Source organism: Oncorhynchus gorbuscha, linkage group LG03 (genome assembly GCF_021184085.1).
Source record: "Oncorhynchus gorbuscha isolate QuinsamMale2020 ecotype Even-year linkage group LG03, OgorEven_v1.0, whole genome shotgun sequence".
Classification (NCBI taxonomy): Eukaryota; Metazoa; Chordata; class Actinopteri; order Salmoniformes; family Salmonidae; genus Oncorhynchus; species Oncorhynchus gorbuscha.
This window is the reverse complement of record NC_060175.1, coordinates 23,098,659-23,124,321: the sequence shown is the minus strand read 5'-3', so window position 1 is coordinate 23,124,321 and position 25,663 is coordinate 23,098,659. Positions and strand designations below refer to the sequence as shown.

General features: G+C 45.6%; 1 protein-coding gene across 2 annotated transcripts; it reads left to right on the top strand.

Moving 5' to 3' along the window:
- The first annotated feature begins 241 nt into the window (after positions 1 to 241).
- LOC124028725 (differentially expressed in FDCP 6 homolog) lies at positions 242 to 8,971 on the top strand. Of its 2 annotated transcripts, none has more exons than XM_046340713.1 (12): positions 242 to 392; positions 1,767 to 1,907; positions 2,128 to 2,310; positions 2,468 to 2,695; positions 2,834 to 2,980; positions 3,171 to 3,279; positions 3,564 to 3,751; positions 3,891 to 4,001; positions 4,222 to 4,388; positions 5,484 to 5,682; positions 7,945 to 8,035; positions 8,176 to 8,971. In XM_046340713.1, exons 1-12 carry the CDS (start codon positions 297 to 299, stop codon positions 8,409 to 8,411), a joined length of 1,896 nt encoding a protein of 631 aa, XP_046196669.1. In that variant the 5' UTR covers positions 242 to 296; the 3' UTR covers positions 8,412 to 8,971. The 2 variants fall into 2 exon arrangements, with proteins under 2 accessions (XP_046196669.1, XP_046196662.1); XM_046340706.1 differs by having other exon boundaries at positions 4,201 to 4,388.
- The last annotated feature ends 16,692 nt before the right edge of the window (positions 8,972 to 25,663 follow it).

The following is a 25,663-nucleotide window of genomic DNA, read 5'->3' as shown; positions in this document are numbered from 1 at the left end:
TAGTGTAATGGCCAACAATGCATACTCACTGCAGTTGAGTTCCTCAGTGTGGAGTACAGTCAGATGCTGTCCTCTGGTGGCCAGTTACAAATATACCCCACACTGTTGCCCTTGGTGACTCTTTACAGTCTTCCTGTTTGCTACAGATACTGCACTGGAGGTGGCGCCAGTGAGCTTCAGGGCAACCATTTATCAGAGTGGGTGCGGGGGTTTACTGAGACACACACAGGTCTGTGTGCCATACATACACATACACAGCGATGCAGTAAAGTAAGCAGAGCTGAGCAGAAGCAGTTATGGAGTTGCGAGCTGAACTGCTGAAGTCCATCTGGTATGCTTTCACCTCTCTGGACGTGGAGAAGAGTGGGAAGGTGTCCAAGTCCCAGCTAAAGGTGAGAGGTCAGGGTTCAAGTCGGGGGGCAGTATAGGGGTCAAAGAGCAGGGAGGATGGGATTGATTTTCTTCAGTGTCTTTCTGTCCTTCAAATGTGTTGGTTTGTGTGCTATTGATGTTTTTACACAACTGTTTTTGTTAATCTTTTCAGCATATTTTCCTTGTTTTTAGGAAAATTATATTTTTATGTAATTGGCATCAGAACTTGTTTTATTTGTTTATTTATTGATCTCGTCAGATCAACCCCATTAGATGAGACACTTTATTTTCAAGATCTGATCTCTTTCCTGTTAGCTCAATGCGTGGGTGTGATATGTCCTTTAGCATGAGCTACACAGCACTGTATACTGATTGGTGTCTTAGATAATGTTATTGCTTGATCAAACACCTTCTATTGGAATTTGATCACATTCGTAATTAATTTAATCATTATACAGCCCTAGTTTTGTAATGTAAATGTAAATGTAAATGTTTTGACGTTTGGCCGCCCTCCTCAAGTCTAGAATAACAAACACATGACTGTAACTGGGTTAATTTCTGGGATTATGTATGGGCCAGACTATGGAGAAACAATCATCAATAATCTGCTATGGCGATAGGCCTATCTCTATGTTCAGAGGCAGACCCTCTATGAGGCCCCTCATGATTCTGGGGGGCTGGTGGTGTGTTATTGCACTGGTGTTTGGGTGAATACGTGTGTGCTGTATTGTCATGTGTTATGGGTCAGTGATGTTGTGTTGCTTTGTGTGTGGGATCAGGCATTGTGATGTTTCTAATCCCAGTCACACTGAGGGGCTTGGGCTCTGTGTCCCAGCCGTTGCTATAACGACATTGTCAAATAGTCCCTGTGTCTTGCCACCTCCATCTCCTTGCTCTAAGACTACAGGCTCCAAAACTGGAATTATGGAAGTTGAAATTGACATTTCTGCTGGCATAACATTTTTGAGATTTTATTAAATAAAAAAATACATTTACTTCTGTCTGTCTGTCTCTCCATGTCTTGTAGGTTTTGTCTTTTAACCTGTATCCTGTATTGATGAGATTTAAGTTTAATCTCATAACCTGTATCCTGTATTGATGAGATTTATGTTTAATCTCATAACCTGTATCCTGTATTGATGAGATTTATGCTTAATCTCATAACCTGTATCCTGTATTGATGAGATTTATGTTTAATCTCATAACCTGTACTCTGTGTTGATGAGTTGTAGGTTTTGTCTCATAACCTGTACTCTGTGTTGATGAGTTGTAGGTTTTGTCTCATAACCTGTACTCTGTGTTGATGAGTTGTAGGTTTTGTCTCATAACCTGTACTCTGTGTTGATGAGTTGTAGGTTTTGTCTCATAACCTGTACTCTGTGTTGATGAGGTAGGTGTTGTCTCATAACCTGTACACTGCGCTGAACATCCCCCACGACCCTGTGGCTCTAGAGGTCCACTTCAGAGATGATGATGATGGGCCGGTGTCCAACCAGGGGTACATGCCCTACCTCAACAAATTTATACTGGACAAGGTACTGTACACACACACACACAGACACAGAGATGATGATGACAACACACACCTCACACACACACACACACACACACACACACACACACACACACACACACACACACACACACACACACACACACACACACACACACACACACACACACACACACACACACACACACACACACACACACACACACACACACACACTTGACATCCTCTCTTTCTGACCCCAGGTGGTTGAGGGCACATTTGATAAGGAGAATGTAGATGTGTTCTGCTGGACTCTCTGTGCCAAAAAGAACTACCGGCCTAAAGATGGCATGGGTGTTCTGCTTGATAAAGACGCCTTCCATCTCTGGTGCATCTTCAACTTCCTGTCTGAAGACAAGTATCCACTGGTCCTGGCCCCAGAGGAGGTAAGTTCTTAGCCCTGGGCGTATAATCCAAAATCATTTTCCTCTTTTCTTCCTTACGTTCATCAACCTTTCTTGCAATAATGTCAATGGGAGATTCTGTCTCAAGTTCAGATTTGTCCCATTATGTGTCCCATTCATTCCATGTGGCCCCTCTCAGGTGGAATACCTCCTGAAGAAGATCTGCTTAGCCATGAGTGTGGAGCTTAGCTGTGTGGACATGGAGGATTTCATATCCCAGGAGCCTGTGCAGCTGAGCGGCATCACAGTGTGGGCCTTCCTGGACTTTGTCAACACCGGGAGGCTGACCAGAGGCGTGGAGAATGACTCTGTCACCATGGCGATAGACAAGGTCTACCAGGAGATAGTGGGCAATATCATAAAAGAGGTGCTTTTAACATAAAGATTATTAGAAATGTTTGTGTTGGTGTGCATGTAATATGCATGTAATAAACGTATAAAGTATAACAGTATTTATATAAGTAGGCATGTGTAACTTTGTGTGGGTGTATGTAACCGTCCTCAGGGGTATCTGTGGAAGAAGGGTCACTTGCGGAGGAACTGGAACGAGCGCTGGTTCTCTCTCTGGCCCAGTACTCTGCATTACTACGTCAGTGAGGACCGCAAGGAGTGTAAAGGCTGTATCGAGCTGGACCACAACTGTTGTGTGGAGGTACACAACGCTGGATTATGTAGAATAGAAGGCACAGCTGAGCTGAGACATTTGTTCAGAGAGCAAGGCTTCATGGTAGCATGTATAGAATGAATATGACCCCATTCTTTATAACAATAAGAATGTTGGAGTGTGCAAGTTGTTGTTGTTATGATGGTTATTTTCTGCAGTGTTGTGGTTGCACTGACAGGTGCTACCAGAGAAGGAGGGGAAGAGGTGTATGTTCTGTGTGAAGACGCTAACTAAGACCTACGAGATGAGCGCCCCCGACACCAAGCAGAGACAGGAGTGGACCACAGGTCAGAGATTATACTCTCTACTGTACACTACACACACACTGTATTTTTAAAGCCACAAGAACATTTAGGGGTAGATTTTGGGCAATATCTAGTAGCCAGGGTGATATTCTACTAGCCAACGGTTGTAAAATCTATGCCATGCAATATTTGATTAAACTAGGGTAGTTTATTAATAATAATAATAATAAATGACATTTACAGACATAAATCATAAAGCTCTTTTGGCACATATTCTACTAGCCCAGTCTAAAAATACTAGCCCAAGCTGAACTTTGTTCCTGCAGCGATCCAGACAGCGATCCGTCTGTGTGTAGAGGGGAAGAACTCCCTGCATAAGGACCTGAAGCTGCGACGCAGAGAGCTAAGGGAGGAGAGGGAGAGGAGGCGCACCACCAAGGAGGAGGAGCTACAACGTCTGTGCCTCCTCCAGGGGGAGAAGGAGAGCAAGCTGGCCGAGCTGGAGCTCCTACAGGTAGGGGGGGGGGGTGTGAGAGAGAGATCGAGACCGGGAAAGAGAGAGATTACTATGAAGAAAACAGAACTTTGGATAGCTATGTGACAAAAGCATCACAATAACCTCTGTTATATTTGTTGGTATCATCGGTGTGCAGGAGGCGCAGAGGCACTCTCAGGCAGCACTGCTGCAGGAGGAACAGAGGAGGAGACAGAAACATGAGGAGCTGCAGAGAACCCTGCAGGACCAGCTACAGCAGGCTGAAGAGGTGAGAAGCTAAGGAGATGAGGAGGAAGAGATTAGCTGGGTAAGGAAAGAAGTTAGAGGTAAGAGGAGGAAGGAGAAGAGAAGGTGAGAAGGATAAGTAGAGGAGAAGGAAGGTGTGAGACAATGAGAAGAAGGACCCAACATACATGTCTAACTCAAAGATCTTTAAGGATTTAACTGTGGCTTTGTCCTGGTTTAAGCGTGTGTTTGTCGTGGGCCAGGAGCGGGACAACATGCAGGCGGAGATGGCCCTGAAGGATGCGGAGACGGACCGCCAGAGGAAGAGGATCAGGGAGCTGGAGGAGATGCAGCTTCGCCTGGAGGAGGCCCTGCACCAGGAGATTAGAGCTAGACAGAATGAGGAGGCCTACCGCCTCGCACAGGCCAGGTAACACACACACACATACACGTATACTGTATGTACTGTATACACACACGCACGCACGCACAAACACACACGCACACACAAGTACACACAGGTAGCAAACGTCATGGAAAAGGACTATATACTATCTTACACCCCCTGACACTTACATGTCTTCTGTAAATGTCTTACACTTCTTAGTGCTCACTCTGTGCTCACAGTTTCCTGTCATTTCAGTCTGTTACCGCAAAGTCACACAAAAAAACGAAGGTAGGGGGACGTTTCACATTGGAATTGATGGCCTTGACCTGCTAGCTACAGTGTGTGCTTCATTTAGTGAAATCTGCAAACCACAATTTTGTCTTTTTAAAGATAAGTTAACCCAAATCAAAAACTAGCCAAACCAAAATGAACACTGGTATTAATCTGAAGTTGTACCTCAGTTTATCTAAAATGCAAGGAACCCTCCGTCATACACACACACACAGCTGTGTTTGTCGGTAGACGTGTTTGCTCTCAGAGAAACACCAACGATTTCCTGTTATCTCTGCTCATTACTTGTGGTTTGTCTGCTTTCTCAGGAACTGAACATCTTAAGGTGTTTTTTTCTTTTTTTGACCCCTAGGAGAGCTCAGCTTTAGTTTTTCCATAACCCTCCTCTCTGGTTTGTCCCTTCGTTATGACATTGTCATAATTGTGCTCTCTGACTGGTACCTTGATAATGACATTGTCATAACCGTGTTCTCTGATTCATCCCCATAAGCGTGTTGTCTTATTGGTCCCTTCATAATGACATGGTCATAACTCTTCTCTCTGATTAGTTTATCATAATGACATCATCATAACACTTCTCTCTGATTGGTCCTTCAAAATGACATCTTCATAACCCTGCTCTCTGATTGGTCCCTTCATAATGTCAACAACACATACAATAAGGAAATCAGGACACCAACAGAAGTTTTAGAATAGAGTACACAATAAGTGGGCATCCCTAATCTGTAACTGTAACATTATTAACATTGGTCCAACCAACTACTTTTAGAGCTCCAACAAGGCTTGAAGTGTAGTGTGATTAGAACCCTGCATAAGGGTTGTCTCCTTCTCTCTCTTCACCACCAGTCTGCTGGTGGAGGAGGAGGAGAAGATGAAGGTCCTGCTGGCCCTCCAAGAGGAACAGGAGCAGTACATCCTGAAGACCCAGAGAGAGAAGCAGGAGCTCAGGCAGGAGATGGTAACCAAGTCCCAGGCTTTAGAAGAGGCCCAACACCAGCTGGAGAAGGTTCGGGCCAACCGGCACAGAATGGACCATGACATTGAAGTGAGTCCAAAATAATCAGTATCGGACCCTAGATCTTCTGCTAAATACAAATTTGGGAACTACTTTGCATAAATTTATAGCTATTCGACAGCTACTCTACTATACTACTCAATTTACACACTTGCCCCCTTCCCCCCCTTCCCCATTACATATGGATATATTATACTATAAATTGTGCCTTTCTGTATTTTAATTATGCTAACATCTTTATTCTATTCTACTGCCTTTTACTTTATTTTCATATTATTATTTTTCACTATTTCTTATCGTTGTTGCATTGTCGAGAAGGAACCTGCAAGTAAGCAGTTCGTTAGACAAGGTATACCATATGTATCCGGTACATACAACTAATACAACTTGAAACTACTTATCAAGAAATTATATTCCGGTTAACTACCTTTGCTGCCCCGTTTCTGTGTGATCGGGAATGAATGGGAATGAGCATAATGTGGACGGCTCAGGATCTTAGACTACTGGTCAAAGATTCAGAACACCTACTCATTCAAGGGTTTTTATTTATTTTTACTTTTTTCTACATTGTAGAAAAACACTGAAGACATCAAAACTATGAAATAACATATTGAATAATGTAGTAACCAAAAAAGTGTTTGTCAAATCAAAATATATTTTATATTTGAGATTCTTCAAATAGCCACCCTTTGCCTTGATTACAGCTTTGCGTACTCTTGGCATTCTCTCAACCAACTTCATGAGGTAGTCACCTGGTATGCATTTCAATTAACAGGTGTGCCTTGTTAAAAGTTAAATTGTTGAATTTCTTCCCTCCTTTATGCGTTTGAGCCAATCAGTTGTGTTGTGACAATTTGGGGGGGTATACAGAAGATAGCCCTATTTGGTAAAAGACCAAGTCCATATTATGGCCAGAACAGCTCAAATAAGCAAAGAGAAACAACAGTACATCATTACTTTAAGACATGAAGGTCAGTCAATATGGAACATTTCAAGAACTTTGAAAGTTTTTTCAAGTGCAGTCGCAAAAACCATCAAGTGCTATGATGAAACTGGCTCTCATGAGGACCGCCACAAAAATGGAAGACCCAAAGTTACCACTGCTGCAGTTCATTAGCGTTACCAGTCTCAGAAATTGCAGCCCAAATAAATGCTACGACATCAACTGTTCAGAGGAGACTGTGTGAATCAGGCCTTCATGGTGAATTGCTGCAAAGAAACCACTACTAAAGGAAGAAGAGACTTGCTTGGGCCAAGAAACACAAGCAATGACATTAGACCAGTGGAAATCTGTCCTTTGATTTTGAGTCCAAATTGGAGATTTTTGGTTCCAACCGCTGTGTTTTTGTGAGACGCGGTGTTGGTGAACGGATGATCTCCTCATGTGTATTTCCCACCGTAAAGCATGGAGGAGGAGGTGTGATGGTGTGGGGGTGCTTTGCTGTTGACACTGTCTGTGATTTATTTTGAATTCAAGAGACATTTAACCAACATGGCTACCATAGCATTCTGCAGCGATACGCCATCTCATCTGGTTTGCGCTTAGTGGGACTATCATTTATTTTTTAACAGGACAATGACCCAACACACCTCCAGGCTGTGTAAGGGCTATTTGACCAAGAAGTAGAGTGATGGAGTGCTGCATTTAGATGACCTGGCCTCCACAATCCCCCGACCTCAACCAAATTGAGATGGTTTGGGATGAGTCGGACCGCAGAGTGAAGGAAAAGCAGCCAACAAGTTCTCAGCATATATGGGAACTCCTTCAAGACTGTTGGAAAAGCATTCCAGGTGAAGCTGGTTGAGAGAATGCCAAGAGTGTACAAAGCTGTCTTCAAGGCAAAGGGTGGCTATTTGAAGAATCTAAACTATAAAATATATATATTTTTTAACACTTTTTTGGTTACTACAAGATACCATATGTGTTATTTCATAGTTCTACAATGTAGTAAATAGTAAAAATAAAGAAAAACCCTTGAATGAGTAGGTGTTCTAAAACTTTTGACCGGTAGTGTAGTTCGATGTTATGCAGTACTTTCCCCCACTATGATGACTATTTAGTAGTTCCTGTATGTGTGTCAGTGTGCACGCTATGTTTTGTCCTTCTTGTCCGATAAACATCTCAAAATGAAGCACAGTGGCCTCTGGATTCAGCATAAAACACAATAATGTATTAATTGACTCCCCCACTGTCTCCGCTTTCACTTCATCTCTCATTTTCTTCCCCTTCACCCTTTCACATTCTTTTTCTCACAACCTCTCATCCCCCTTCCTCTCCATGGTCTCCCTCAGACTGCTCAGAGGAAGCTGCGGCAGGCCAGCACTAGTGTCAAACACTGGAATGTCCAGATGAACAGACTGATGCATCCTATTGGACCGGGAGGTGAGCTGAGTTGTGAGGGAAGTATTATGGTGTGTAAAGCTAAGTGTGAACGGGTGCCTCTGTCAAACTCATTGTCCTTCCTGCATTCTCTTTCTTGCTTTCGCTCTGATTCTCTCCTCCCCTCCCTCTCTCTATCCCAGAGAGAAGACTCTCACTTGGAGGCTCAGGGGATCCGGTTGTGCGTGGGCCCTCCTTACGAGACTCAAGCCTACACCTGTACCATCAGAGGAGGGAGGGAGAGAGGGAGAAGGAGAGGGAGAGAGAGAATGAGCAGGAGAACATAGAGGAGAAGAAGTGTGAGGAGAGTGTGAGCATCATAGGGAGAGAGGAGAGGCGTCTGTCTCAAGCCTCCAATGGGGACATGGACTGTGCCTGAGGCCCAACACCCCTAAGTTAATATAAATACATACTACTGGGATTGTACTATCAGATCATTTGATATCACCTTTTGTTTACGTAAGAGGATGTATTTTTATGTGAGTATTTTCACCTTTCTTTTCTCTCTCTCCCCATCCTTACTTGGTCAATTACTATGACGGTAATAATATTAGCAAAATAATGCTAATATTCTTGGTGCTTTCATGGCAGGAAAGTCTTCAAATTTGAACCATAAATGTGTTTATTCTGTAAACTCTTTTTAATTGTAATTGAAAACCAAAGCTCATTAACAAAAACAGCACTGGACAACTTGGCTGAGGATTGTTTTTGACATGTGGGATGAAGAGTTTCAAATGGAAATAAATGATGTATAATGATTTGTAATATTCATGTGTAAACATACTGAATTGTAATTGGATGCATTTTACCGCTATATCATACTGTGCTATGATTGGTTAAGACCACCCAAATGGTTAGGTCATGGTCAGTTTGATCCTGGTTGGCGATATGTGAACATGCCAGTTATAGCTAGCTAATAAAGAGCTACGTTAAGAAATATCCTGTAGTACTGCATTTGATTATTTTGTACAAAGTGTGCAAAACAAGACATGGTGTCAGAGTAAAAGATCTTACAAGATGGATTCTTCTGGAGTTCTTTCACCTCGAATAGACTGGGATTCTACACACTTACCCGACGCATGGCGTAAGTACAAACAGCATGTGGAGCTAATGTTCACGGGTCCTCTGAAGGATAAAGGAGAAGAGGAAAAGTGCAGCTACTTGCTCCTCTGGATCGGTGAAAAAGGGAGAGATATTTACAACACATGGACACTTACCGAGGCTACTACGATCGTTTTGAAGCATACGTTGTGCCGAAGACCAATACGATTTTCGCTAGGTACAAATTCCATGAGAAAGTACAGGGAGCTAGCGAGTCTTTTGAACAGTTTGTGACAGAGCTGTGTCTGCTTGTGAAAGACTGTGATTATGCAAACAAGGATGAGATGGTCAGGGACCGTATTGTATTTGGAATACACTCACCGTGAGTGAGAGAGAAACTTTTGAATGTTGGGTCTTGTTAAGGGTTGCGTCAATTCGAATCTGGTATCAGAACAAATCAAATCAAATCAAATCAAATTTTATTTGTCACATACACATGGTTAGCAGATGTTAATGCGAGTGTAGCGAAATGCTTGTGCTTCTAGTTCCGACAATGCAGTGATAACCAACAAGTAATCTAACTAACAATTCCAAAACTACTGTCTTATACACAGTGTAAGGGGATAAGGAATATGTACATAAGGATATATGAATGAGTGATGGTACAGAGCAGCATACAGTAGATGGTATCGAGTACAGTATATACATATGAGATGAGTGTGTAGACAAAGTAAACAAAGTGGCATAGTTAAAGTGGCTAGTGATACATGTATTACATAAGGATGCAGTCGATGATGTAGAGTACAGTATATACATATGCATATGAGATGAATAATGTAGGGTAAGTAACATTATATAAGGTAGCATTGTTTAAAGTGGCTAGTGATATATTTACATAATTTCCCATCAATTCCCATTATTAAAGTGGCTGGAGTTGGGTCAGTGTCAATGATAGTGTGTTGGCAGCAGCCACTCAATGTTAGTGGTGGCTGTTTAACAGTCTGATGGCCTTGAGATAGAAGCTGTTTTTCAGTCTCTCGGTCCCAGCTTTGATGCACCTGTACTGACCTCGCCTTCTGGATGATAGCGGGGTGAACAGGCAGTGGTTCGGGTGGTTGATTTCCTTGTTGATCTTTATGGCCTTCCTGTAACATCGGGTGGTGTAGGTGTCCTGGAGGGCAGGTAGTTTGCCCCCAGTGATGCGTTGTGCAGTCCTCACTACCCTCTGGAGAGCCTTACGGTTGAGGGCGGAGCAGTTGCCGTACCAGGCGGTGATACAGCCCGCCAGGATGCTCTCGATTGTGCATCTGTAGAAGTTTGTGAGTGCTTTTGGTGACAAGCCGAATTTCTTCAGCCTCCTGAGGTTGAAGAGGCGCTGCTGCGCCTTCTTCACGACGCTGTCAGTGTGAGTGGACCAATTCAGTTTGTCTGTGATGTGTATGCCGAGGAACTTAAAACTAGCTACCCTCTCCACTACTGTTCCATCGATGTGGATAGGGGGGTGTTCCCTCTGCTGTTTCCTGAAGTCCACAATCATCTCCTTAGTTTTGTTGACGTTGAGTGTGAGGTTATTTTCCTGACACCACACTCCAAGGGCCCTCACCTCCTCCCTGTAGGCCGTCTCGTCGTTGTTGGTAATCAAGCCTACCACTGTTGTGTCGTCCGCAAACTTGATGATTGAGTTGGAGGCGTGCGTGGCCACGCAGTCGTGGGTGAACAGGGAGTACAGGAGAGGGCTCAGAACGCACCCTTGTGGGGCCCCGTGTTGAGGATCAGCGGGGAGGAGATGTTGTTGCCTACCCTCACCAGGAGTATGACACTGATTGTATACTATGTACTTTTTATTAGCTAACTTATAAGCAATAGGTGGTAAATGCGGATTTCGTATATACGGGCTCTCTGTCACACCTCGCAGGGCAAACAGAGAACTGACTTGTTCCTGACAAAGTTATTATAATATACTCTGACAGAAGTTGTTCCTGCTTCCGAGCCAGCCTGTCAGAGTAGAGACTGGGCGTGGTTTAAACTCACTCAGCCTATCGTTGATTGTTGGCACACAAACTGTTCCCAGCCCCTAGGCGATTCAGCGGTCAGGCGTTGTAGCTGTGTAGAATATCTATGCGCTCATACTCTCGATACAGTTATCACACACCTGGCTCCTGTTAGTTCTAAGTTTAAGTTCTAACAAAAGACAGTCTGTTTGCTACACTACGCTCTATATGTGTCCCCCATAACTCATGATAACTGCCTACACCCAAGGTTAGCCATTTTCCACTAATGTTACTTCTAACACACACAGACACCCTCATGATAGGCCAAGCATATTTTCAACCCTCGCAGTCTGAGGTAACGCTGGACAAAGCTATCGACATAGCCAGATCTCATGAGCTAGCACAGGCTCAGATGAAAACCATTTCATGCGGCAGCAGGAGTGCATCACGTGAACAAGCAGTGCACACAGTCAGGCAGACATCAAAGCACACCTCCTGTGCACAGAGAGCGTGTTTTTAGAACGGAGAGAGACATAACTCCAAAACAGAGCAACACAGACTCAAAACGCCCCAAAACATGTGGATATTGTGAATGGCGAACAAGGAAATTGCCCAGCGAAAGGCAAACAATGTACTAAATGTGGAAAATGGAATCACTTTGCAAAAGTGTGCAGAGCTTACCGTGGAAAAACAGTACACACAGTGAGTGAAGATGAAAGGCTAGCCTCCGGTCCTGCTGTCACTGTTAGTGAGTCGTCCTCACCTGCTGTGTCCTCAAACACGTTTGACATTAGTAGGCAGATTGCCTTAGTACCTTTGTTCAGAGAGTCGGAGGTTGACTCCTATTTTTGTGTATTTGAGCGTATAGCCGTAGCATTGAAATGGCCTGAAGACATATGGTGCCTATTGCTTCAGTGTAAATTAACTGGTAAAGCCCAAGAGGTTTTGTCAGCGCTACCTCTGGAGGACAGTTTGAATTATGAAGTGGTCAAAGCTACTGTTCTTCGTGCCTATGAGCTTGTGCCTGAGGCATACCGACAGAGATTTAGGTCTCATAGAAAGTCTTCTAGTAAGACTTATGTGGAATTTGCTGGAGACAAGGGAAATCTCTTTGATAAATGGCATTCTGCTAGTAAGGTAACTGATTTCAACTCTCTCCGGGAGTTAATCTTGTTGGAATAGTTTAAAAATTGCTTACCCGAACGCATTGTAGTTTACCTAAACGAACAGAAAGTATCCTCCCTGGCAGAAGTGTCTGTGTTGGCAGACGAGTTTGTGTTGACGCACAAGAGTGTATTTTATTTTGAAACTAGCCCGGCCAGAGCTCCTGTGCTACCACCGAAGCATACTCCTGGGCTACAATATCCGGACCCACGACCGGTCTATCGATGTCACCGCATGAAGAGGAATAAACAGACTCACCCCATCGCGACGTCCCCCAAAGGCTAACTTTCTAGCCCTTCCTATCTCCTTGCTTGCTAATTCGGCCTGCTAACTCCTAGCTTGTTTAGCCCCGGTCCGCTAACTGTTAGCTTGTTAGCACAGGCCTGCTAACCGTCCTGAATCGCCGCGTCCCAAACACTCACTGGACCCATATTTACTTTCTATCTCTTTTTGATTTTTAATTTGTTTATACCTTCCGGTAACCTGCCTCACCCAATGTGATACGGAATCGCTATTATTTTTACTTTTTAGAACACACTCAAGAACCTCCAGAAGCTAACCAGCTAACTAGCTACAAGCTATTTAGTCATTGTTAGCCACTGCTAGCGGCTTTTACCTTTTACCTTCTGAACAGCCAGACAGTTTTTTAAACCTGGATAACACTCGCCAGTCCAGCTTCCCTGCCCCATCCACCGCTCCCCCCTGGACACTGATCACTTGGCTACATAGCTGATGCATGCTGGACTGTCCATTAATCACGATACTCCATTCTGCTTGTTTATGTTTTATCTGTCGCACTCAGGCTCTGTGTGTAGTTAATCCGACCCTCCCTGCCTAGTCAACGCCATTTTACCTGCTGTTGTTGTGGTAGCTGATTAGCTGTTGTTGTCTCACCTACTGTTTTAGCTACTGTTTTAGCTAGCTCTCCCAATTCAACACCTGTGATTACTGTATGCCTCGCTGTATGTCTCTCTCAAATGTCAATATGCCTTGTATACTGTTGCTCAGGTTAGTTATCATTGTTTTAGTTTACAATGGAGCCCCTAGTTCCACTATTCATACCCCTGATACCTCCTTTGTCCCACCTCCCACACATACGGTGACCTCACCCATTACCACCAGCATGTCCAGAGATACAACCTCTCTCATCATCACCCAGTGCCTAGGCTTACCTCCGCTGTACCCGCACCCCACCATACCCCTGTCTGCGCATTATGCCCTGAATATATTCTACCATGCCTAGAAATCTGCTCCTTTTATTCTCTGTCCCCAACGCTCTAGGCGACCAGTTTTGATAGCCTTTAGCCGCACCCTCATACAGTCAAAACTGTTCCTCCTCTGTTCCAGGACGGGTGATGAAACCCCACCTCTTTGGAGGTAAATCCAGGTCCTGCATGTCCCCAGGCACCCTCATTTGTTGACTTCTGTGATTGAAAAAGCCTTGGTTTCATGTATGTCAACATCAGAAGCCTCCTCCCTAAGTTTGTTTTATTCACTGCTTTAGCACACTCTGCTAACCCTGATGTCCTTGCCGTGTCTGAATCCTGGCTCAGGAAGGCCACCAAAAATTCTGAGATTTCCATACCCAACTATAACATCTTCCGTCAAGATAGAACTGCCAAAGGGAGGCGTTGCAGTCTACTGCAGAGATAGCCTGCAAAGTAATGTCATACTTTCCAGGTCCATACCCAAACAGTTCGAACTACTAATTTTGAAAATGACTCTCTCCAGAAATAAGTCTCTCACTGTTGCCGCCTGCTACCGACCCCCCTCAGCTCCCAGCTGTGCCCTGGACACCATTTGTGAATTGATCGCCCCCCATCTAGCTTCAGAGTTTGTTCTGTTAGGTGACCTAAACTGGGATATGCTTAACACCCCGGCAGTCCTACAATCTAAGCTAGATGCCCTCAATCTCATTCAAATCATCAAGGAACCCACCAGGTACAACCCTAACTCTGTAAACAAGGGCACCCTCATAGACGTCATCCTGACCAACTGGCCCTCCAAATACACCTCCGCTGTCTTCAACCAGGATCTCAGCGATCACTGCCTCATTGCCTGTATCCGCTACAGAGCCGCAGTCAAATGACCACCCCTCATCACTGTCAAACGCTCCCTAAAACACTTCTGTGAGCAGGCCTTTCTAACCGACCTGGCCCGGGTATCCTGGAAGGACATTGACCTCATCCCGTCAGCTGAGGAAGCCTGGTCATTCTTTAAAAGTAACTTCCTCACCATTTTAGATAAGCATGTTCCGTTCAAACAATGCAGAACTAAGAACAGATATAGCCCTTGGTTCACTCCAGACCTGACTGCCCTCAACCAGCACAAAAACATCCTGTGGCGGACTGCAATAGCATCAAATAGTCCCCGCGATATGCAACTGTTCAGGGAAGTCAGGAACCAATACACGCAGTCAGTCAGGATATCCTGGAAGGACATTGACCTCATCCCGTCAGTTGAGGATGCCTGGTCATTCTTTAAGAGTAACTTCCTCACCATTTTAGATAAGCATGCTCCGTTCAAAAAATGCAGAACTAAGAACAGATACAGCCCTTGGTTCACTCCAGACCTGAATGCCCTCGACCAGCACAAAAACATCCTGTGGCAGACTGCAATAGCATCGAACAGTCCCCGCGATATGCAACTGTTCAGTGAAGTCAGGAACCAATACACGCAGTCAGTCAGGAAAGCTAAGGCCAGCTTCTTCAGGCAGAAGTTTGCATCCTGTAGCTCCAACTCCAAAAAGTTCTGGGACACTGTGAAGTCCATGGAGAACAAGAGCACCTACTCCCAGCTGCCCACTGCACTGAGGCTAGGTAACACGGTCACCACCGATAAATCCATGATTATCGAAAACTTCAACAAGCATTTCTCAACGGCTGGCCATGCCTTCCGCCTGGCTAATCCAACCTCGGCCAACAGCCCCACTCCCCCGCAGCTACTCGCCCAAGCCTCTCCAGGTTCTCCTTTACCCAAATCCAGATAGCAGATGTTCTGAAAGAGCTGCAAAACTTGGACCCGTACAAATCAGCTGGGCTTGAAAATCTGGATCCTCTATTTCTGAAACTATCCGCCGCCATTGTCGCAACCCCTATTACCAGCCTGTTCAACCTCTCTTTCATATCGTCTGAGATCCCCAAAGATTGGAAAGCTGCCGCAGTCATCCCCCTCTTCAAAGGGGGAGACACCTTGGACCCAAACTGTTACAGACCTATATCCATCCTGCCCTGCCTATCTAAGGTCCTTGAAAGCCAAGTCAACAAACAGGTCACTGACAATCTCGAATCCCACCGTACCTTCTCCGCTGTGCAATCTGGTTTCCGAGCCGGTCACGGGTGCACCTCAGCCACGCTCAAGGTACTAAACGATATCATAACCGTCATCGATAAAAGACAGTACTGTGCAGCCGTCTTCATCGACCTTGCCAAGGCTTTCGACTCTGTCAATCTCCATATTCTTATCGGCAGACTCAGTAGCCTCGGTTTTTCGGATGACTGCCTTGCCTGGTTCACTAATTACTTTGCAGACAGAGTTCAGTGTGTCAAATCGGAGGGCATGCTGTCCGGTCCTCTGGCAGTCTCTATGGGGGTGCCACAGGGTTCAATCCTCGGGCCGACTCTTTTCTCTGTATATACCAATGATGTTGCTCTTGCTGCGGGCGATTCCCTGATCCACCTCTACGCAGACGACACCATTCTATATACTTCCGGCCCGTCCTTGGACACTGTGTTATCTAACCTCCAAACGAGCTTCAATGCCATACAACACTCCTTCCGTGGCCTCCAACTGCTCTTAAACGCTAGTAAAACCAAATGCATGCTCTTCAACCGTTCGCTGCCTGCCCCCGCAGGCCTGACCAGCATCACCACCCTGGATGGTTCCGACCTTGAATATGTGGACATCTATAAGTACCTAGGTGTCTGGCTAGACTGTAAAATCTCCTTCCAGACTCATATCAAACAACTCCAATCGAAAATCAAATCAAGAGTCGCCTTTCTATTCCGCAACAAAGCCTCCTTCACTCACGCCGCCAAACTTACCCTAGTAAAACTTACTATCCTACCGATCCTCGACTTCGGCGATGTCATCTACAAAATTGCTTCCAACACTCTACTCAGCAAACTGGATGCAGTTTATCACAGTGCCATCCGTTTTGTCACTAAAGCACCTTATACCACCCACCACTGCGACTTGTATGCTCTAGTCGGCTGGCCCTCGCTACATATTCGTCGCCAGACCCACTGGCTCCAGGTCATCTACAAGTCCATGCTAGGTAAAGCTCCGCCTTATCTCAGTTCACTGGTTATGATGGCAACACCCATCTGTAGCACGCGCTCCAGCAGGTGTATCTCACTGATCATCCCTAAAGCCAACACCTCATTTGGCCGCCTTTCGTTCCAGTTCTCTGCTGCCTGTGACTGGAACGAATTGCAAAAATTGCTGAAGTTGGAGACTTTTATCTCCCTCACCAACTTCAAACATCTGCTATCTGAGCAGCTAACCGATCGCTGCAGCTGTACATAGTCCACCCATTTTTACCTACCTCATCCCCATACTGTTTTTATTTATTTACTTTTCTGCTCTTTTGCACACCAATATCTCTACCTGTACATGACCATCTGATCATTTATCACTCCAGTGTTAATCTGCAAAATTGTAATTATTCGCCTACCTCCTCATGCCTTTTGCACACAATGTTTATAGACTCCCCTTTTTTTCCTACTGTGTTATTGACTTGTTAATTGTTTACTCCATATGTAACTCTGTGTTGTCTGTTCACACTGCTATGCTTTATCTTGGCCAGGTCACAGTTGCAAATGAGAACTTGTTCTCAACTAGCCTACCTGGTTAAATAAAGGTGAAAAAAAAAAAAAAAAAAAAAAAAAAAAATTTTGGCTCAAACTGAGAGTAGAGCCACAGAGTTGCCTACCTTTAGTCCTAGTCGACCAGCAGTAGTATATCAACCACACCAGAAGAATGAGCGTTCCTGTTTCTATTGTCATAAAGTGGGACATATGATTAATGATTATTTAACGCAAAACAAGGGATGCCTCTTCGTGCCTCTTCGTATTAACGCAAACAAGGGATGCCTCTTCGTGCCAAGCCACCAACAGGTGTTGCTCTAATTCATACGGTTTTGAGATCTGCAACAAAATAGCTGCCTCAGGGTAACTGTGGTTTGAAAGTCTCAGTCCCCGACCGCAGTTATGAACCATTCATTTGAGGGGTTTGGGTCCCTAACGAATGACGAAGCGTCTCAGCGTCCGGTTAAAATCCTTAGAGATACTGGTGCGGCGCAGTCGTTTATATTGTCTGATGTGTTGCCCTTATCTGACAATACATACTGTGATTCCAATGTGTTAGTGCAGGGTATTGAAATGGGTTTTGTCCCAGTGCCATTGCACTTTGTTAAAGTACACTCTGAGTTCATCAGTGGAATATTCCGAGTGGGGGTACGTCCTATGTTGCCAGTGAAAGGTGTGACCTTTATAATGGGTAACGATATTGCCGGAGGAAAGGTAGTACCCGTATTGGAAGTATTGGATAAAAGTGACCACTCTCTCTCGAATGAGCTGGCACAGAGTTATCCACATGTGTTCCCCGCTTGTGCGGTCACTCATGCCCAGGCACGACAAGAGGGTGAAGTGATAGATTTGTCGAACACTGTTCTGTTCAAAGAGGATGATCAAGAGGATGGATTGTGTGATACCTCTGAGAAGCTGATCACCTCTGACAAACAGCCCAGGAAAGAATCAAAGAACGTTGAACTTATTGCTGATGCAATACAGTTACCAGTCACTCATGAGCAGCTGATTGCTAACCAAAAGTTTGACCACAAGCTTGCTAAATGTTTTTCTAGTGTTGTCTCATTGGAAGATGTGAACAAGAATAACGTGGCTTACAAGTCGCTTTGGATAAAAGCGTCTGCTAAATGGCATATGGCATATATTATTATACTACTGCAATGATAGTGGACTGTCATATTGATGATGTTGATGGATTAGAGTTGCGCAATACTCAACAGCAGTGTGTTAGATTGCCCAACTCAGAAATGCTGCTGTCTATCCAGTCAGGTCTGGTTCATTTAACAGATGGACAGGCCAATGATATTGTGAGGCTACTACACAGTTTTCCATGTCTCTTTAATGACGTTCCTACTCGCACAAACGTGTTGGAACATGACATTAATGTTGGAAATGCTACACCTATCAAGCAACACCCCTATCATATCAACGCTTCCAAGAGGAAGATAATGAGGGATGAGGTGAAATATTTGTTGGAGAATGACCTGGCTACGCCAAGTTCAAGCCCTTGGAGTTCTCCTTGCATTCTGGTTCCTAAACCTGATGGTACGTCCAGGTTATGTACGGATTATCGAAAGGTAAATTCTGTCACAATGCCAGATTCGTTCCCGTTACCCAGACTGGACGACTGTATCGACACTGTTGGTGCTGCTTAGTATGTAACTAAGTTGGACCTCTTAAAAGGTTACTGGCAGGTTCCGTTAACTTCACGTGCTTCTGAGATTTCTGCCTTTGTGACCCCAGACAACTTCCTACAGTAATCAGTCATGGCTTTTGGGATGTGAAATGCACCAGCCACTTTCCAACGACTGGTTAACTCCGTATTAGCTGGCGTTCCTAATTGTAGTGCATACCTTGATGACCTAGTGATTTATTCGTCTGATTGGTCAGATCATGTTGACTCTCTAAGGGTAGTATGTGAACGATTGGCAGCTGCTTCTCTAACCCTGAACTTGGCAAAGTGCGAATTTGGGAAGGCTACTGTTACCTATCTCGGTAAAGAGGTTGGCCATGGACAGGTGCGCCCTGTTGATGCCAAGGTCTTGGCTATAACTGCATTCCCTGCACCTACCACCAGACGAGAGCTACGCCGCTTTTTATGGATGGTTGGCTACTACCGTAGCTTCTGTAAAAATTTCTCTGCAGTAGTTGCTCCATTGACCGATTTGCTCAGTCCGGCTAAATCATTTGTGTGGTCCCCTGATTGTAAGAGAGCTTTTGAATCTGCGAAAGCACTCTCATGTAGTACCCCTGTACTTGCTGCTCCGGATTTTGATCAACCGTTCAAACTTGAGGTAGATGCTAGTGCCAGAAGTGCTGGTGCTGTTCTACTGCAGCAGGACAAGAGTGGAGTTGATCATCCTGTTTGTTATTTTTCCCGTAAATTTAATAAATGTCAAACAAACTATGCGACAATAGAACAAGAAGCTCTTGCTTTGTTGTTGGCTCTGCAGTACTTTGAAGTATATATTGGTGTAATGAATTTCCTCCTCTTCTTCCAAAGAGTAGAGGCGAAACGGATCAGAGGACCAATACGCAGCGTGGTAAGTGTCCATGGTTCTCTTTAATACGTTAAGGTACACATGAACAACTGACTACAAAAAACAAGAAATGTGAAAACTCAAAACAGTCCTATCTGGTGCAAACACAGAGACAGGAACAATCACCCACAAACACACAGTGAAACCCAGGCTACCTAAGTATGATTCTCAATCAGAGACAACTAATGACACCTGCCTCTAATTGAGAACCATACTAGGCCGAAACATAGAAATACCCAAATCATAGAAAAACAAACATAGACTGCCCACCCAACTCACGCCCTGACCATACTAACTAAATACAAAACACAGGAAATAAAGGTCAGAACGTGACAGTACCCCCCCCCAAACGTGCGGACTCCGGCCTATAGGGGAGGGTCTGGGTGGGCGTCTGTCCACGGTGGCGGTTCTGGCGCGGGAATGCGGACCCCACTTCACAATTGTCTTAGTCCGCCTTATTGTCCGCCTCCGTGGCTTTCTCACCATGGCCACCCTTATCAATGACCCCACTGGACAGAGGGGCAGCTCTGAACAGAGGGGGACTGGCGCCTCTGGGCAGAGGGGGACTGGCGCCTCTGGGCAGAGGGGGACTGGCGCCTCTGGGCAGAGGGGGACTGGCGCCTCTGGGCAGAGGGGGACTGGCGCCTCTGGGCTGAGGGGCTCTGGCACCTCAGACTCCGGCAGCGGCGCCGGACAGGCGGGACACTCCGGCAGCGGCGCCGGACAGGCGGGACACTCCGGCAGCGGCGCCGGACAGGCGGGAGACTCCGGCAGCGGCGCCGGACAGGCGGGAGATTCCGGCAGCAGCGCCGGACAGGCGGGACCACCTGCAGGGAGGAGACAGAGAGACAGCCTGGTGCGTGGGGCTGCCACAGGAACCACCAGGCTGGGGAGACCTTCAGGAGGCTTGGTGTTAGGAGGAGCCTGAAGGACCGGGCTGTGGGGGAGCACTGGAGCTCTGGTGCGCAACCTTGGCACCACTTCCCCTGGCTGGACAACTACTCTAGCCCGGACCCTCCAGAGTGCAGGCACAGGTTGAACCGGGCTGTGGGTAAGCACGGAAGATCTAGTGCTTACTACACGCACCTCTCCCTTAGGCTCCACTCCCACATTTGCCTGGCACGAGCGGAGCGCAGGCAGAGGACGCACTGCACCCTCCCAGCGCCCCGGAGACACAGCACGCAGAGCCGGCGCAGGATAACCTGGACCAAAACTGCGTACCGGCGACCAGACCCGCTGAGCAGGCACCATAGGGGGGCTGCCCTATCGCGCACCGGGCTATGGGCACGCACTGGCGACACCGTGCGCTTAACCGCATAACACGGTGCCTGACCTGAGTTTGACGGTAGATTTCAGTTGTCGTGGTTATTTCGTTCACACTTTTACTTTGTCACTATTATAAATTGCATGAGTTATGTTACGGGTCTCATTACCATCCCCCCTAGACTGTCGGGCCAAAAGGGATTCGTAACAGTGACACAAAACTGAATGAGATCCAAGCAGAAACAGAAAAGGACTCACAACTCGCACAGCCTTAGGAAAATCATACAGGACGGATGGCCTGAGGAGAAGAGAAAATGCCCTCACAGCGTCTCACAATTCTGGAACCATCGTGATGAACTACCACAGATCAACGGAGAGAAAATCATTATTCCTACCAGTCTCAGAGAAGAGATTTTGACAAAGATCCATGCTGGACACATGGGCATGGAAAAGTGCAAACAGAGAGCACGGGACATTTTGTTTTGTCCCGAAATGTGCAAACAAATAGAGGACATTGTTGGTAAATGCGCCATATTTCTTGAACGACGCCCCTCAAACACCAAAGAGCCAATGTTACCTCACTGTATCCCAGACCGACCCTGGCAGGTCGTGACAACCGATCTGTTCACCTGAACAAGGAGGAATACATCGTAACAGTGGACTACTACAGCAGATACTTCGACCTCGACAAGCTTCACAGCACCACATCTGCAGCTGTGATACACAAGCTGAAAGCATCCTTTGCCAGGCATGGCATTTTAGAGACTTTAATATCTGACAATGGGCCCTGTTACAAATCAAATGAGTTTGAATCCTTCAAAAAAAGCATGGGAGTTCACACATGTCACCACAAGCCCACATTACCCTCAAAGTAATGGCCTTGCTGAAAAATCAGTGCAGATTGATAAATCACTCATGGACAAAGAAAAAACAGACAAGAGAGACCCCTACCTCAGTCTCCTTGAATACCGCAACACTCCAGTTGATAACTTCAAATCACCAGCCCAGCTATTGATGAGCCGCAGACTTTGCTCAATGCCTTCCAGCACCAACCAGCAGCTGCAACCTGAGGTCGTCAGCTACAAGGAAATGCATGGAAAACGTGCACAGAGACAACAACAAAAGCGATACTACGACAGGTCAGCTAGACCACTGCCACCACTGATCGACGGAGAGTCAGTTAGAATCCAGGAGCATGGCCTCTGGAAGCCAGCAGTCATCATCCAGCCAGCTGACACTGATTGACAGAGAGTCAGTTAGAATCCAGGAGCCTGGCCTCTGGAAGCCAGCAGTCATCATCCAGCCAGCTGACACTGATCGACAGAGAGTCAGTTAGAATCCAGGAGCCTGGCCTCTGGAAGCCAGCAGTCGTCATCCAGCCAGCTGACACTGATCGACAGAGAGTCAGTTAGAATCCAGGAGCATGGCCTGTGGAAGCAAGCAGTCGTCATCCAGCCAGCTGACACTGATCGACGGAGAGTCAGTTAGAATCCAGGAGCATGGCCTCTGGAAGCCAGCAGTCGTCATCCAGCCAGCTGACACTGATCGACAGAGAGTCAGTTAGAATCCAGGAGCCTGGCCTCTGGAAGCCAGCAGTCATCATCCAGCCAGCTGACACTGATCGACAGAGAGTCAGTTAGAATCCAGGAGCCTGGCCTCTGGAAGCCAGCAGTCATCATCCAGCCAGCTGACACTGATCGACGGAGAGTCAGTTAGAATCCAGGAGCATGGCCTCTGGAAGCCAGCAGTCATCATCCAGCCAGCTGACACTGATCGACAGAGAGTCAGTTAGAATCCAGGAGCCTGGCCTCTGGAAGCCAGCAGTCATCATCCAGCCAGCTGACACTGATCGACAGAGAGTCAGTTAGAATCCAGGAGCCTGGCCTCTGGAAGCCAGCAGTCATCATCCAGCCAGCTGACACTGATCGACAGAGAGTCAGTTAGAATCCAGGAGCCTGGCCTCTGGAAGCCAGCAGTCGTCATCCAGCCAGCTGACACTGATCGACAGAGAGTCAGTTAGAATCCAGGAGCATGGCCTCTGGAAGCCAGCAGTCGTCATCCAACCAGCTGACACTGATCGACAGAGAGTCAGTTAGAATCCAGGAGCATGGCCTCTGGAAGCCAGCAGTCGTCATCCAGCCAGCTGACACTGATCGACAGAGAGTCAGTTAGAATCCAGGAGCATGGCCTCTGGAAGCCAGCAGTCGTCATCCAGCCAGCTGACACTGAACGTTCATATCACGTCCGCACCGCAGAAGGAGCGGTGTACCACCGCAATCGTCGTCACTTACTGAACACAAAAGAACAACACACTGATGAGATGAACTGTTCCCCTGAAAGAGAACGTGATGGACTCAACACACACACAGCACAACATACACCATACTTACCTGCAACACCACAAGAACTGTAGACTGACACAGAAGCATGCTCAGCATCATATTGCACAAGGTCAGGAAGAAAGGTCAAGCCCAGAGCTGTCCTAGACCTGTGAAATGTCAAAGGGTGTAGACGGATCGCTGCCCTAAAAGAGTTCCAGACTGTAAACTTGTTATTGAAATTTCACTTGAAATGCTTTCGTATTGTATTTGTTTAAAATGTTAAGATGTTATTTCTACAGTGAAAGCTGAGTTGCTGAGAATCCCTTGTTTGAAAAGTAACAGTATGTTGGATTATTGTTTCAGAGTCTATGTTGATTCAGTTGGTGTAGTATGAAATATAAATGGTTACTCACCTTGAGTTTAAACTACAGAGCATGTATTCAAAAGAAACCCTTGGAATATGTAAACATTATTATTTTGTTTTAAAAGAAGGGGGATGTAATATTCATATGTGTAAACATACTGAATTGTAATTGGATGCATTTTACCACTATATCATACTGTGCTATGATTGGTTAAGACCACCCAAATGGTTAGGTCATGGTCAGTTTGATCCTGGTTGGCGATACATGAACATGCCAGTTATAGCTAGCTAATAAAGAGCTACGTTAAGAAATATCCTGTAGTACTGCATTTGATTATTTTGTACAGTGGGATGAAGAGTTTGAAATGGAAATAAATTATGTATAATGATTGTTACATCATATCCTTTGTGGTTGCGCCTTCCTGCTCCTTCTCTTGAAGCAGTCTGCTTTTATATACATCCTCCAACAAACAATGCTGGTGACATGCAAAACCCTGCTAAAGCTGTCCCCTACCTCTGCAGAAAATATGGTCAACAGAGACACCTAGTGGCAGTGTGGTTGACAACAATGGCAATAAAGAAAAATAGAAAGGTAGTGAACAGAATACCAATACAGTAGAAAAGAATAGAATAGAATACTGTAATATCTCATAGCAAACTTTGCTATCAACAAACTACAGGCATGCATATAACACATCAAAATACATTAAACAAATACATAAATACAAGACAGTCATAAAGAAGGCACGACAAAAACCTATTCCCCCTCAGGAGAGGGGCATGGGTCCTCACATCCTCAAAAGGTTCTACAGCTGCACCATCGAGAGCATCCTGACTGGTTGCATCACTACCTGGTATGGCAACAGCTCGGGCTCCGACCGCAAGGCATAGGGTAGTGCGCATGGCATGGGAACATCACTGGGGCCAAGCTTCCTGCCATCCAGGACCTGTATACCAGGCGGTGTCAGAGGAAGGCCCTGAAAATTGTCAAAGACTCCAGCCAACCTAGTCATAGACTGTTCTCTCTGCTACCGCATGGCAAGCGGTACCGGAGCGCCAAGACTAGGTCCAAGAGGCTCCTAAACAGCTTCTACCCCCAAGCCATAAGACTCCTGAACATCTAATCAAATGGCTACCCAGACTATTTGCACCCCCCCCCCCGCCTTACAATGCTGCTACTCTTTGTTATTATCTATGCATAGTCACTTAAATAACTACCTACATGTACACTACCGTTCAAAAGTTTGGGGTCACATTGTTTTTGAAAGAAAAGCTAGGACATGTCACATTGATCAGAAATACAGTGTAGAAATCTGTCTCAACGTCAACAGTGAAGAGGCGACTCCGGGATAATGACCTTCTAGACAGAGTTGCAAAGAAAAAGCCATATCTCAGACTGGGCAATTAAAAGAAAAGATTAAGATTGGCAAAAGAACACAGACACTGGACAGAGGAACTCTGCCTAGAAGGCCAGCATCCCGGAGTCGCCTCTTCACTGTTGACGTTGAGACTGGTGTTTTGCGGGTACTATCTAATGAAGCTGTCAGTTGAGGACTTTTGAAGTGTCTGTTTCTCAAACTAGACACTAATGTACTTGTCCTCTTGCTCAGTTGTGCACCGGGGCCTCCCACTCCTCTTTCTATTCTGGTTAGAGACTATTTGCGCTGTTCTGTGAAGGGAGTAGTACACAGCGTTGTACGAGATCTTCAGTTTCTTGGCAATTTCTCGCATGGAACAGCCTTAATTTCTCAGAACAACAATAGACTGATGAGTTTCAGAAGAAAGTTATTTGTTTCTGGCCATTTTGAGCCTGTAATCGAACCCACAAATGCTGACACTCCAGACACTCAACTAGTCTAAAGGCCAGTTGTATTGCTTCTTTAATCAGGACAACAGTTTTCAGCTGTGTTAACATAATTGCAAAAAGGTTTTCTAATGATCAATTATCATTTTAAAATTATACATTTGGATTAGCTAACACAACATGCCATTGGAACACAGGAGTGATGGTTGCTGATAATGGACCTCTGTACGCCTATGTAGATATTCTATTAAAAATCAGCCGTTTCCAGCTACAATAGTCATTTACAACATTAACAATGTCTACACTGTATTTCTGATCAATTTTATGTTATTTTA